We start from the raw sequence: 16156 nt of genomic DNA, 5'->3' as shown, positions 1-16156 counted from the left end.
CATAGGATTTTTTTATTGGAAAGGATTTCTTAGAACCAGAACACAGTACCTTTTTGTAAGTCGTCATAATAAAAATGTCATTCTGACATTTAAAAAACATTCTAGTTTTGTCATTGAATTCTCTGTGTATTTTTCTACTTGTTCTAATGGGCTAGTGTGTGAATTATACATTAATTTTCGTTACATTGATGAGTTTCCTTGATTGACCCTTTAGCACTGAAATATGTATGTGATTATACTTCATGCCTCATTGTCCCAGTTTAAGTATATGTATTGGCAAACAGTAGCATACTATCATAACTAGAAAGATATACATAAGTATATAGTTTCTTTGAGGTGTTTTCACTTATTCTGTCTTTTGCTACTTAGAATAGTCACAGAAATTTAGAACTGAAAGGAACTGTAAGTTCATCTGGTCAAGGTGTTCACTTGATAAACACAAAATCTGAAGTATGAGTTTCACTTCATTGTCCTTTTCCCTTTACACCATGGTACCTCTTTTGTCTGACAGTCCATTGCCACATCTTCTAGGTATAGGTCAAAACTTATATTGTTAAGAAAACTTTGTTAACAGTATTTCTTTGCTCAAAATAAAATTGAACTATCAGCATTATCATCCATTGTAGAAAAATAGTGATGACCTGAGAAATATTTAAATTAATGGAAAATGAAGTTATTCATATCCAGCTAGTTAAAAAAACATTGAGAAAGGAATGCTTTAGGAACATTCATCTACACAATATCTTTAGTTGTATGGAACGAAAGTGAGCAGTTGGGGAAGAATATTATGAGTTGGTTTTCTTTGTCACATTCATATATGCAGATAATAATTGTAGCCACATCTCCAAAAGTTGTTGTTGTTGTTATGTGCCGTGGAGTCAAACCCAACTCATAGCGACCCCACCTTGGGTTTCCGAGGCAGTATCACTACGGAAGTAGGATTGCCCAACCTTCCTTCCGAGGAGTGGCTGGTGGGTTTGAACCGCCAGCCGTCTGGTTAGCAGGCAAGTGTCTTAGCCACTGTGCTACCAGAGCTCCCATCTCCAAAAGTAAGTCATACTTATTTCAAAAATTGTTTAAGCTTGTTTCAGAGACCTTACAAATTTTGAATTAAAATTGAAAGTCTTCAAAGCTACACATTTCCACTATATTCCTATGAGACCACGTGGTTTGTTTTCTTGTGTTTAATTTTTTCAGCATCATTCAGATTAAAGTCCAGATTAGAAATCCATATGGCATGACAAAGGAAATCAGATCAGCTTGTCAGGGCCAGGTATTACCTACCCACTTTTTTGGATTTGGCATCCTAATGTTATATAATACTGTAGTTTCATTTACTCTGGGTGGATTTTGTGTGTGTGTATGTGTGTGTATATCTGATCAAGTTTCCCTTGACAGGCTATAATACATAGGATTTAAGAAAGTACAGTAATTTTTACTGGTGTCAGTTAAATAGCAGAGGAAGGTATTCCCCCTGATCAGCTTATCATTCTTCTGAAATTAGATCCCTTACTTTTCTTTACATGTTCCTTAATGAAATTGAGAAGTTGGGCAATCCTACTTCCATAGTGATACTGCCTCGGAAACCCAAGGAGGGGTCACTGTGAGTCGGGGCCGACTCCACGGCAAATAACAACAACAACAAACAAGGAGGGGTCGCTATGAGGCGGGGCCGACTCGATAGCACATGACAACAACAACAACAAACAAAAATTGTATATACTGTACTCAGTCTTTCCAAACCTCTTCACTCCTGTTTTATGTTGCCATGTGCCTAGCAATGTGTGCCTATTTCAGATTATGAAATTAAAAGTACAGTGATAAGAACCATTTTGAAATCCATAGTAGACTCGATCAATACACAGTAAATGCCTTGAACCAGTAGGATTTTGATTTTCAGTTTGTGCAAGACCAGTAGAGCCGTGTTTTATATACACACACAAAGTTTTAAAAAGAATTTTTGTTTAACATCACAAGTACCTTCTGATTTGAGTGGTGACATTGAGAGTACATTTACCAAGAACCTACGGACACAGAACTTGCAAATATTTCTCACCAATAAGCTGAAAATATGAGATTAGTATTATATATTTCATCATAATCAGTAGAACTTGTGGGACCTCAAGTGGGATATCGATAGTAGAAAGAAAGATACAGGAGCATTTCTTTATTGCTGTTGAAGTGCATTGCTTTACTTTGTAAAAGTCACTGAGCATTTGCATATGTACTTCTCAGCAGAATTCAGTTACAGAGCACTGTAGTTGTTACAGCTTCCTAAGGTTTAGTAAACTGTTCTTGTAGAGGTTTTTCTATTTTTGTGAGTATGCAAAGATCAGATACTGGTGAAATAGAATAATTAATAACTGGAAATTCTGTTTCATGATTAACTTCATTTTCTGTTAATTTAAGTATTTCTCAGGTCACCAATGTTATTCTGTACTGGATGATAATGCTGATAGTTCAATTTTATGATCAGGCTAATGTTTACTGATCAATATGTTTGAGGAATTTTCTGTTTTATTATGTAGTAAGTACAAGTATGTAGATTAGCCCTTAATGGCAGATGAGAAGCATCTTAAACTAGCCTCTAAGTGAATAAGGAAAGGTTGAGTGGACAGAGAATAAATAATAATGTCATTAGTATAAATACTATATAATTATATATCATATGTATTACATATATGTAACCACCCCAGAATATGGGACTGTAATGGTTAAAGGTTGTGTAATGATTAAGGCTGGGCCATAGTGCTGAGTGGTTTGGCAGTTATGATGTAGGCATCCCCCTTGGTGAGATTTTATGTAATGTAATCACCTCCATGATACAATCCGCTGTGAACAGCTAATCAGTTGAAAGGGAGTTTCCTCAGGGTTATGAACTGCATCCATTGTATATGGACATTGTAGCAAGGGTCTCTACCTTTTTGTTTGCTTTGGATCCTGCATCTGGCATGTCATTATCTCCTATAGTTCTTGGGTCTTGAGCTAGCAGCCTGTCACATTGTCAGCCGGTCTTAGGATTCTTTAGCCTTCATAGCCAGTGAGCTGGCAGTCAGGTGTCTGAACTGCTAGTCTTGGGTTCATCAGCCACTGCAGCTATGTGAGTGAGGAGAAGCCTCCAGCCTGACATCTACCTTGGACTTGCTATTTGCCAGCCTCTACACCTGCTTGAGCCATTTGTTTGACTTAAATCTCTCTGTAAATACAGATAACAGCTTCAATGGTTTTGCATCTCTAAAGAACTCAGCCTAAGACAGGGGCCATCGTGAAACGTGAAACGCCAGGGTCTTCTGTAACCCCAGGTGGAATGAAAAAGGGTTGTTCTTTGACGACTACCTTCTTCAGTCTCTGCCACAGTTAGATGTTGGACTAGAGTCATTATTATGAGATTATCTTCAAGTGTTAATTCAGATCTAAGTACCTCCTGACTTTGGCCTCTTCTCAGCCAAGGAGACAAAATGAGCATTATGACCTCATTCCAGTACCTTCATTGCTTATAACTTTAAGCTCTTTGTCCGGTTCACCTCCCTACATGTCCTCAACTTTGATTGCTCCAGTGAGCAGAGGACTTTGTTCTGCCTCCTGTTACCATTTGAACACTATTTTCTCTTCCTTTTAGCATGTCTCATCCTTATTTTATTAGGATAAGAGTGTTTTTTTAGTACAGTTAGTGGGAAGAATGTTCAAAAAGAAAAGGTAGTAAAATTGTTACAAGATCAAGGGAACAAATGTCAGGGAAGATCTGTGTACTTTATGTGTACTTCAGCTAGTTGGTGCTCATAATAAGTCAATAAAACCCAAACCTGTTGCTGTCAAGTTGATTCTGACTCACAGCAACCTTATAGGACACAGAATTGTCCCATAGAGCTTCCAGCGCCTGGTGGTACAGTGGCAAAGAACTCAGCTGCTAACCAGAAGGTCAGTGTTTCAAACCTGCCAGTCACTGCACAGGAGAAAGATGTGGCAGTCTGCTTCTGTAAAGATTATAAACTTGGAAACCTTATGGGGCAGTCTGCTCTGTTCCATAAGGTTGCTATGAGTCGGAATCATCTCAACAGTGTGTGTTTGGGTTTCGGTTAATCTTCACGAAAGCAGATTGCCACACCTTTCCCTCATGGAGACTGGTAGCTTCGAACTGCTAGAATTATATTTAGCAGCTAAGTGCTTAATCTCTATGCTATGAAGGCTCCTTAGTCAATGCTCACAATTGTCATAAAAGGAGAGCTGTTTATTTGCTGATACTTAAGAATGCAACCTATTGATTTATTTATTTCATTGAAAGCACCTTCAGTTAACCGGTTCAGTTGAGAACTGAAATGTCTATCAAAAATGATTACATATGGACTTGTGCTGTTTTCAGTGCTCACAGAAATAGTTTCTTCACCTAATCTAAAAATGGTAGCAACAGGACAAATACTTGAAATAACACGTATTTTAAGTTAGTGCTAAATGAGAACAACTGAGCAGGAAAACATAGGAAGCTAATTAATGAAGGAGCGTGCTACTGATGCAACAAGGTTTATGCCTTAGAATTAGGTCGTAGATACACACAGTGACTGTTGAATGTTGGACTCTGAGTAAAGAATTTGAAACAGTTGTATTTGGTAAGTAGGAGAGTTTTTGACAGAAAACTGAAAATACATCTATTACTAATCCTGCATATGTCCAATATTCTTTTTTAACATGTGTTATTACATGTCTCCAGATTGTTAAGTATTTTAAAAAGTATCCCTGGTGGTGCAGTGATTATTGTGCTCAGCTGCCAACCAGAGATCAGTGATTTGAACCCACCAGTCACTCTCTTGGAGACAGAGGTGGCAGTCTGCTTCCTCTAAAATTTACAGCCTTGGAAATCCTATGGAGCAGTTCTGCTGTGTCCTCTAGGGTAGCTGTGAGTTGGAATCAACTTGATGGCAATAAGATTTTTTTAAGAGAAAGCATTTTAAATAAACTGATTGTGTGTCTGTTATACGAAATGACATTTTCCTTTCTGTTCTTTTTTATTCCCCCTAGGAGACTGACTGGACATTCTTTCCACATGGGCTATAGCATGGCAATTTTGAATGGCATTGTTGCTGCTCTTACTGTAGCATGGTGTCTCATGTAATCCCACACTGGAGCCATATTTATTCATGATTATTTTGGAATAACAGAGAAGATCATCATTGCCTGCTCAGAGGACTGATAAACCTGCTGTTCATTATGTGGTTCAAATATATAGAATTATCACCATTTATGGAGGACCCTTTTAAGCACTGTTCTAGAACCTAGGCATTGGGAATATCTGAGTATTAAGTTTCAAGTTCTTTCTTATAAGTGTAAGATGTTTACCTCATCTTTTTACTTTTTTATGTATAATTATAAACTATAGAAAAAATGTAATGGAAATCAAATTTGCAAACTTGAATACAGGGCAATGCCTACCTTTCCATGTAGATAGTCCATTTTTTGCTAAGAAATACTGATCTTACTGTTTAACTGAGATAGAAATATTTCTTATTTATATATTATATTTGGAATGCAAATAATGCCTACTAATTTGACATTTATAGTAGCTACTTTTAAATCAAAATATTTAGTTTTTAATATTCATGTATTTAGTAGAAGGTGCTTTTGTATTTTTTATGGGGCATACTTATGTTTTGGGGGTATTTTTGTTTACGTATTTTCCTACAAACTGAATTTATATGTTTTTTAATACCATTTCATGTGTTGTTGTTGTTGTTATGTGCCGTAGAGTCGGTCCCAACTCATAATGACCCCTCCTTGGGTTTCCGAGGCGGTATCACTACAGAAGTAGGATTGCCCAACCTTCCTTCTGAGGAGTGGCTGGTGGGTTTGAACCGCCAGCCTTCTGGTTAGCAGTCAAGTGCCTTAGGCACTATTCATGTGGACAAATGTAAATGCTATTTTCTAGCTGGTGTAAATTTAATACCCACTTTAAAAAAAAAAAAACCACATATTTTATCTTTAAAAAAAGCAAAAATCACATTGAACTGAGTTTAAAGTTAATAAAACTTATTTCTAGGAAGAAATGACTAAAAATTTAAATTATTTACGAATTAAATTACTGAGAAATTTGAAGCTGTTCATTATTTGTTTCCACAATTCCAAATATTTATCTTGGTGTACATATGGTTACTTCAACAGAATTTATCTTACTTTGTTTTTAATAAATTTAAACTTGAAATTTTTATATGTTGAAGTGCTTGAAGTAGAGTTTCTTTTGTTGGTTTATTTTTTATTCTCGAAAATATAGTTAAAGTAGAAAAAGTATTTTGGTAATACATACATAGTCATATATACATATATACATGTTATTCATCAAGTTGGTTTTGACTCACAGTGACCCTGTGTACAGCAGGATGGAAAAGCACTTGGTCCTGTGTGCCCATCCTCACAATCATTACTGTATGTTTGAGCCCAAGGTTGTAGCTACTGTGTCAGTCCCTCTCATTGAGGGTCTTCCTCTTTTTCACTGACCATCTACTTAACCCAGCATAATGTCCTTCTCAAGGGACTGCTCCCTCCTGACAGCATATCCAAAGTACGTAGGACAAAGTCTCCCCATCCTCATTTCTTTCTTTCTTTAAAAAATTTTTTTTATTGTGCTTTAAGTGCAAGTTTACAGAACAGAATTTGATTTACATTCAACATTTTGTGTACATTTGGTTTCAGTCCCCATTTACCACCCCCCAACCCTAATGTATTCTCCTCCCTTCCCTGCCCAGTAAGCCCCCCCTCCATGCCCCTCATAGTTATGTACTCCTGTGTGTCCTGAATTTCCTCTGTGCTAATGTTGCCCATTTGGTGCCCCGTGGTCAGTTGCTCCAAAGGATCCATCTCCATAGAGTATGTGGGTGCATCACCCTGGGTTGAGTGGTCTGCGTGTACGTCTTATTTATTATTGGGCTAAGAGCCAGCTCTGTGAGTGAGTTTTATTCCAGGCCCAAAGGGTATCCCAGGGCCATAGTACTGGGGGTCCCACCAGACTCAATCTGACCAGTAATTCTGGTCATTATTGTGTTTTTGGATTTTGTTACACATTTTTCCTCCCACCCCATCCAGGATCTCCAGTTGTGATCCCTTCCCAAGTGGTTGGCATTGGTAGCCAGGGACCATCTGGTTCTTCTGGTCTCGAGGTCCATCATGTCCTAGGGCAGATTGCTTCCAAATATCTTTTTTTTTTTTTTTTGTACTCTCCTTCACTTCCAATGATAGGACACCATTAGCTGCATATTAGATGGCCGCTTGAAAGCTTTTAAGACCCCAATCGCTACTCAACAACGTAGGTTGTGGAACAAGATTTTTAATTATTTCATTGTGCCAATTGAGTCTGGTGTCCCCCAGTACTGTGGTCCTGAGTTGGTAGATCCGTTGGATCTCTCTCCCACAGTGTCTGGCTGTCTGTGAGGGAATGATCTGTCTGTCTTCTGTTGTTTCTGTAAGGGTTATAGGTATTTTCTATCACTGATATCTGTGTAAGATTGGCCTGAGCTGAATGTGTCCTTGGTCTAGAGTATAATCCTGTTCACTGACCCCCATCTGATCTTCTCAGATGTTTATGTGTTTATCTGTAGTCTGATGTTTGGTGTTAATGGTAATGCAGTATTGTGGATATACTGGTATTAGCTTCTGTTGTCTATATCTTATGTGCATAGTTCTGTGTCCTTGCTTTCCCCAATGTTATCATGGTGGTCACAGACTCTCATACCACCCCTCCCTTTACCCATTTCAGCGTGGCCCCCAACTAGCCTGAAATTAATTCTTCACCTTCTTATATACAGGAAGCAGACCACATCCCTAAAGCAGCTGCTCTGCTGCCTACAGTAGATTTCACCATGAAGTTGATTAGCAGTTTTATGGAGTAACCTACAAAGTGATTTCCCTTCCTTAAGCAAACCCTTCTTTGTCTTTTTACAATAATAGACTCATACAATATTTGTCCTTCTGCGACTGACTTATTTCACTCAGCATAATGTCCTCCAGCCACATGCATGTTGTGAGATGATTCACGTATCCTTCATTGTTCTTTAATGTAGCATAGTTTTCCATTGTGTGAAAGGACCATAATTTGGTTATCCATTCATCCATTGATAGGCATTTAGGTTGTTTCCATCTCTTTGCTATAGTGAATTGTGCTGTGATGAACATAGGTGTGCATATGTCTGTTCATGTCCTGCCTCTCACTTCTTTAGGATATATTCATAGTAATGCAATTGCTGGGTCAAATAGTATTTCTACCATTTGCTACAGTGGTTGTACCATTTTACAGTCCCACCAGCAGTGCACAGAGTTCCAGTCTTTCTGCAACCTTGCCAGCATTTGTTATTTTCTATACTGTTGAACTTTGCTATTATTGCTGGGGTGAGATGATATCTCATCATTGTTTTGATTTGAATCTCTCTAATGACTAAAGATCACAAGCAATTCTTTATGTGTTTGTTGGCCACCAGCATGTTGTCTTAAGTGAACTGTCTGTTCAAATCTCTCGCCCATTTTTGAATTTTTTTTTTGTCTTTTTGGTGTTGAGGCTTTGAAGTTTTCTATAGATTTTGGAGATGATTCTTTTGTCAGATATGTCATAGGCAAATATTTTCTCCCAGTCTGTAGGTTCTCTTTTTACCCTTTTGACAAAGTCTTTTGATGCTCATAAAAATTTAATTTTTAAAAGGTCCCAGTTATCTACCTTCTCTTCCACCTCCTGTGCATTCTAGGTTACGTTTGATAGTCTTTTTATGCCATAAATTAGAGCTCCTAGATTTGCCCCTATTTTATCTTTGGTGAATTTTATAGTTTTGGGTTTTACGTTTAAGTCTGATCCAGCTTGAGTTTGTTTTTGTGTATGGGGTGAGGTATATGTCTTGTCTTGTTTCATTTTTCTGCAAGTGGATATCCAGTTTTGCCAGCACTATTTGTTAAAGAAACTGTCTCTTCCCCATTTAATGGGTTTTGGACCTTTGTTAAAGATCAACTGTCCATAGATGGATGGGTCTGTTTTTGGACTTTCAGTTCTGTTCCATTGGTCTATCTGTCTATCATTGTACCAATACCACACTGTTTTGACCCATCCTCCTTTCTAAGGAGCATTCTAGTACTTCTAAGATAGATTTGGTCATTCTTGAAAACACCATGCCATACTGTTTCAGTTACCTCTGTGGCGCTCTGACAAGAATATTCCACAAATGGGATGGCTTGAACAAACAGGAGTTTATTGTCATACAGTTTGGAGAATAAATTTGGAACTTTAAGTCCAAGTTCAAAGTGCCAGGCTCTAGGGTCTGGGTGAAAGTCCCTCAACCTTGGGCTTCAGCTCTGCCTCCTGCTCCCGGCCCACGGAAGCCAGCAGCTACTGGCTGCTGAGGCTGACAAGACCAAGGTTGACAAGTAAAAAGTCACAGTCACAATCTTGAAAACCACACGGCAGGTCATTCATTCAAGGCCATTGAAAGTCCCAGGGTCGACAGAGCATGGCAGGCTGCTGAGCAATGGCATGGCTATATATAGGGTTCAAGCCTGCCATAAGCTAGAGACTGTTCCCCAAGAGTTTTTATACACAGGAAGCAGGCTACATCCCTAAAGCAGCTTACTCAGCTGCTCACAATAGATTCCACCATGGAGTTGATTGATTACCACTCTCATCATGGGGAATACTACATCCAGCTGCCCAGCCACTCAACCAGGCACAGCCAAGTTGACACACAAACTTAATAACCACAATTCCACCCCTTGTCAACTTGGCACCTATACAGATCTCTTTCACTGGGTGACTCCAGTCCCCTAGTTCCTGAGTGGCGACCTCACCCCTTTGGCCTGGTGGGCCCCGTTCCTCTTCCTCTTGGGCATGGCAGCCCTGCTCCCTCACTCCAGGGCAGCAGCTATAACTCCATCCCACTGACTCACATGAACGAGCTGCCCCACATTCCAGAACCAAGTTGGTGAAGGTCTGGCTCTTTGAAACCTAGGGAGCTATGGTGGTTCCACCCCCAAAGGCCATGGTCCTACCCATGAGGATGAGGCAGCTCTGCTTCCCGTTCCCATGGTCTCTCTGCTTATACTGATTAATGCTGAAGGCAACCCACTCCACCAAAAATCTTCCTGCCCAAAAAGCCCTCAGCTTTCTTGCTCCATGGGCTGGCCAACCTGCTACTCCATTTTATGCTGATCTCTTCTATCAATTAATGCCTGAAAGCAACCCACTCCGCCATGAAGCCACCATCCAGCTTTTTCCTCCGTGGGATGGTAAGACTGTCACTGTCTCATGCTGGTTTTCTTGGCTCTGTTCCTGTCGTCTCTTATGCCACATGCCAGGGTCTCTCTGCCAGGGTCTCAGGTCAAGGATGCACTCCAGTCCTGTTTCCACATGTTAGGTATCTGTCAGAGCAGCACTCTACTCTCTTGATACTGTATTCTGTTCTGGTTACCTAGTGCTGCTGTAACAGGAATATACCACAAATGTGATGGCCTTAACAAACATTTTATTCTCCTACAGTTGGGAGGCTTTAAGTCTGAGTTCAAAGTGCCAGGTTCTAGGGGCTGGGTGAAAGGCCCTCAATCTTGGGCTTTAGCTCTGCCTCCTGCACCTAGCCCACTGAAGCTAGAGGCTTTTCTTCAGTCAGACAGCTGGTGGCTGCTAAGGCTGACAAGCCCAAGGTTGACAAGTAAAAAGGCACAGTCCCAATGTTACCAAACCACACAGCAGGCCATACATTCAAGTCCATTGAAAGTCCCAAGGTTGGCAGAATATGCCAGCCTGCTGAGCAACAACACAGTTATATGCAGGGTTCAAGCATGCATAAGCTAGAGACTGTTCCCCAAGACTTCTTATATTCGGGAAGTAGACCACATCCCTAAAACAACTACTCAGCTGCTCACAGTAGATTCCACCATAGAATTTATTACCAGTCTCATCATGGTAAATACTACATCCTGCTGCCCAGCCAGTCAACCAGACCCAGCCAAATTGATGCACAAACTTAGCTACTACACATACCTTAGTCCTCAAGATGACATCTTTGCTTTTTAACACTTCATAGAAGTCTTTGGCAGCAAATTTGCCCGATGCAATATGTTGTTTGATTTCTTTATCCATAGACATTGACTATGGATCTAAATAAAAAACTCTTGACAACTTCAGTTTTTCCTCCATTTATGATGATATTGCTTATTAGTGGGGATTTTTGTTTTCTTTCTGTTGAGTTGTAATCCATACTGAAAGTTATAGTCTGTTCTTTATCAGTAAGGTTTTTTTTTTTTTTTAATTTATAAGGCTATAGTCTTTGTTCTTTATCAAGTTGTCTTCACTTTCAGTCAGCAAGATTGTGTCATCTGCATATCACAGGTTAATGAGTCTTCCTCCAATCCTGATGCCACATTCTTCTTCACAGAGTCCAGCTTTTTGGATTTTGCTCAGCCTACAAAATGAATAAGTATAGGAAAATGATAACAATGCTGATGCACACCTTTCCTGATTTTAAACCATGAAGTATCCCCTTATTTTAGTCAAGTGACTGCCTCTTGGTCTATATACAGATTCCTAATGAGCACAGTTAAGTGGACTTCCCATTGTTCACAGTGTTACACATCATTTGTTGTGATCTACACAGTTGAATGCCTTCACATAGTAAAACAGGTAAATATAGTTTGTTTTCAGTCAATATCCACCTGACATCAGCAATCGTATCCCTCATTCCACATCCTTTTCTTAATCTGGCTTGAATTTCTGGCACTTCCCTGTTGATGTACTGCTACAGCTGTTTTTGGGTTATCTTCAGCATGATTTAGTTGCGTGTGATATTAATGCTAGTATGCAATAATTTCCACATTCTGTTGGATCGTCTTTCTTTGCAATGGGCATAAATATGAATCTCTTCCAGTCAGTTGGCCAGGTCGCTGTCTTCCAAATTTCTTGGCATAGATGAGTGACCATTGCAGTGTTGCATCCATTTGCTGAAACATCTCAATTGGTGTTGCATCAATTCCTAGAGACTTGTTTCCTTCAGTGAAATTCCTTCAGTGCAGCCTTCCTTGGGTACTATCAGTTCTTGATGATATGCTTCCTCCTGAAATGGTTGAATGTCAGCCTGTTCTTTCTGGTACAGTGACTGTATTCCTTTCATCTTCTTTTGAAACTGCTTGTGTCATTCAATATTTTGCCTACAGAATCTTGCAATATTGTAATTTAAGGCTTTTAACTGTAGGCTTTTTTCTTTTATTATTTTTTTTTCCCCCTTTGACAAACTTTTTTTTTTTAATTGTGCTTTGGGTGCAGATTTTCAAAGCAGATTTGTTTTACATTCAACAGTTCATGCACATTTGATTTCATGGCCCTGATTACAATCCACAGCCATAAAACACTCTCCTCCACTCTTTTCCCTGGGTGTACCCCCACCTGTGCCCCCTTCTTATCTATGCATTCCTGTCTGTCCAGCTTTCCCTCTATGTGAATGCTACCGCTCTGGTATTTCATGGTTGATTGGTCTAAGGGGTGCATCTTCCTGGGGTAGGTGTTCTGCATATAGGTCTTTATACTGTTGGGCTGAGAGCCAATCCATGGAAGTGAGTCCATTTCTAGGCCTGAAGGATAACCCAAAGCTGTAGTCTCAGGGTTCCACCAGTCTCTCTCCCACCCTTAATTTGGTCATTTTTGTGTTTTTGAATTTTGTTCCACATTTTTCTTCCCACTCTAACCGGGATTCTTTGATTCTTGTAACTTGAGAAATGCCTAATGTGTTCTTCTCCTTTGATTTTCTAACTCCAGGTCTTTGCACATTTCATTATAATACTTTGTCTTTTCCAGTCGCCCTTTGAAATATTCTGTTCAGCTCTTTTACTTCATTTTTCCTTTTGGCTTTAACACCTTTCTGTTCAAGAACAAGTCTCTTCTGCCATCCATTTTAGTCTTTTCCTCCTTTCCTGTCTTTTTAATGACCTTTTGCTTTCTTCATGTATGATGTCCTCTCACAACTTGTCTGGTTTTTTGATCATTGCTTTTCCATGCATCAAATCTATTCTTCAGATGGTCTCTAATTTCAGGTTTGATATACTCAAGGTCATATTTTGGCTTTTGTGGACTTCTTTCAGTTCTCTTCAGCTTCAACTTAAACGTGCATATGCGCAATTAATGGTTTGTTCCACAGTTGGCCCTGGCCTTTTTCTGACTGTTAGGAGCTGCTCCATGTCTGTTCTACAGATGTAGTCAATTTGATGCCTATGTAGTCCCTTGGTGAGGTCCATGTGTATAGTTGCCATTTATGTTGTTTAAAAAAGGCAAGTTTTAGTCTCTTCTGGCATCTACTTTGGTCTTTTTTTTTTCCCCCCTGTCTTTTTAAGACGTTTTTCTCTTTTTTATGTATGATGTCCTTGATGTCTTCCTACATCTCATCTGAACTTCGGTCATTAGTGTTCAATGTGTCACATGTGTTCAATGTGTCAAGTGTATTCTTTAGATAATCTCTAGATTCTTGTGGGATATGCTCATGGTTGTACTTTGGCTCTTGTGGGACTTGTTTTAATTTTCTTCAGCTTCAACTCAACCTTGCATGTGAGCAAACCGATGGTCTGTTCTGCAGTTGGCCCTGGCTTTGTTCTGACTGATGATATTGAGCTGCTTTGTCATCTATTTCCACAGATGTAGTCTATGGGACTACAGAGTATTCCATCTGATGAAGTCCTCATGTATAATCCTTGTTTGTATTGTTGAAAAAAGTATCTGTAACGAATAAGTCATTGGTCTTGCAAAATTCTATCATGCAACTTCCAGCATCATTTCTATCACCAAGGCCACATTTCCCAACTACCAATCTTTTGCTTTATGTGTGTGTGTGTATGTATATAGCTTTATAATTTTTTTCTATTTAAATGTATAACTGGTGTTAATTTTTATTTTCACAGGCCCTTCAGATTATGTACATTTTTCTAATTTTGTCACATTCTCCTATTGATAATCTGCAAAGTAATAATTTTATTACTTAACACATAGAACAAGAAAGAGATGGGAAATTTGTTAAAATATGTGTTATATATGATGAAGCAAGAAAATAAAGTTACTGTCTTACTTAAGCACCTGGTAATGGTTGTCTTCCCTTTTCAGTGCATTCTCAATTGAATAAGAAATGTCTGTATTGTGTTAAGTGATGGAATTTTTTGGAAAAAATAACCACTGCAAAGATGTGAATATGTATATATTGGACAGGCAAAGAAGTAAGATACTAGTAAATATTTGTAATTTTTTCATTACTCGGTGCTAAAAGTCCTTTTTAGAGCAGAGGGAAGAAGAATTCCTTATTATACTGCTATAGGAGGCAAGGCTCCACATTGCATTACAGAAATCTAAGAGATTAGATACTTTCTTTTTGCCAGTTCCTGATTGCTAGTGTATGTACCTTTGATGCCATCAATTGGGTGCTCCTGCCTGAATTTTTGAATTGCAAGTGGCTGTCAGAGTAACTAAGAGAAAGTTTAGAATTCATAGTTGTGTCATTCAATAGCAAGTTCCTCGCTGTGTTCATCAGTAGTTGGGGCAATAATACAGTCTTAACCATACTGTTTTGAATTCTAACCTTAGCTGTAATTTCTGCTGCTGAGTTTCCATTGGTTTCAGTTATTTTATGAGCCTGGTTTCACTGGCCTTGCCTTAAATACTGTGAATTATTTTATAACCTAATAAAAGTATTTTCTTCTTAAGCTGGTCAAAGTTAAATTCTTGTTTTTAAAACCACGAACTCATCATATGTCAGCATTCTACTATCATCTCACCAGAAAAACTCCCTGAAAAAACTTTGTTCCATCATTATTTCTGTCACGTGAACTCATTTCTTATCCTACTAATTAAGAAAATTATCATATACTGTCCAGCTTTATTGTTTTATAATGACTTGTCTTCTTCAAGAGTTTCCTAGACTCCTTTTTATATATACAATAACTATCTGAAGCTTAAACACAGCAGATGTTGGGTAATTGTTTATGACATTTATTAGACACCTAATGTGCACAGAATTATAAACTAGTAACATAAAAATTAAGGAATAATTGTGAAAGAAATACTTCAGGTTCGTGTGTATGTTGTAAATGGATAGACAATAAGTAAGAAAACATACTACATACACATAGAGAGGTGTTCCCCTGTGCAATTGTAAAAAAGTTTTACAAATACAAAAAAGAAAGGTACTAGGAATATATGAAAGATGTGACTTTAAAAATAAATCATACCCTTGGATTTCCTTTAGATCTGACCATTGGTAGTGCCATCTAACCAGATAAGTGGTGTAGATAAGGGACAATCCAAAAATGTACTTTATTCCAATTTTCATGATACATCAGAACAAACCTCCACAGTAATTTTGAATATTGAGTCACTGCAGTAAACACTTAAATTATACAGGAAACAACAAGTCACTTTCCAGGATAAAGAGGTATCCAGAACAATGAGAAGGTCTATTAAGAGACTGGTGCTTAAAATGATAGTATTGTTATTAATAATCTAAAAATAAAGAGTATATAACACTAAACTCTTCTAGGTAATTGGAATTTGGAAAAACTCTTTAAGAACATCCTAGAGCTGTTTATGCACAGGGAGACAGTTCAGGGAGCAGGAGTTCATGGAAAGGTAACTATTGGGAGGAAGTGGGAGGGGAGTAGTTGCATTGGGGTAAATTGTAGTCAATGTCATGAGACAATGTGTGTGTGAACTGCTCTATGGAAAGTGAATTTGCTCTGTAAACTTTCACCCAAATCACACACACATACACAAAAAGAATACCCTAGAAAGCCCTACAAGTGGATAAAAAATGACAGATGTCTGAAGAAAAAAATTCAAACTGTCTACAAAAGAGACTACATGAAATAGTATTTGAAATCAATTGAAATACATATTCTGAACTAAAGCTCTGGCCTCTACTCCTCAGGAAAAATGAAAAGTTTCAACTCTGCTGAAAAGATGGATCAAGGAATAGAGTTTAACAAGTCTTCAATTTGAAAAACTTAAGGCTATGTGTTTGTGTCTGTGGGAGTAGTCGTTAATAGTTTATTAAATCATAAAGAAAATAGATGTGATGGTTATATTTGTGTGTCAACTTGGCTGGGCCTGGTTGAGTGGCTGGGCAGCTGGTGGTAGTTATTCCCCATGATGAGACTGGCAATCAACTCCATGGTGGGA

At 38.5% G+C, this 16156-nt stretch overlaps 1 protein-coding gene across 1 annotated transcript in view; it reads left to right on the top strand.

Annotated features, from left to right (window-relative positions):
* The window catches only part of ARL6IP6 (ADP ribosylation factor like GTPase 6 interacting protein 6), a 37336-nt gene extending 32229 nt beyond the window's left edge, over nucleotides 1-5107 (top strand). The window contains exon 4 of the mRNA XM_007934924.2: nucleotides 5014-5107. Coding sequence (XP_007933115.1) covers nucleotides 5014-5107 — 94 coding nt within the window. The remainder of the gene's footprint in view (nucleotides 1-5013) is intronic.
* The last annotated feature ends 11049 nt before the right edge of the window (nucleotides 5108-16156 follow it).

Source organism: Orycteropus afer, unplaced genomic scaffold (genome assembly GCF_000298275.1).
Source record: "Orycteropus afer afer isolate SDZICR_OR568_19922 unplaced genomic scaffold, OryAfe1.0 scaffold00023, whole genome shotgun sequence".
Lineage (NCBI taxonomy): Eukaryota > Metazoa > Chordata > Mammalia > Tubulidentata > Orycteropodidae > Orycteropus > Orycteropus afer.
This window is presented reverse-complemented; position numbering and strand designations above follow the sequence as displayed.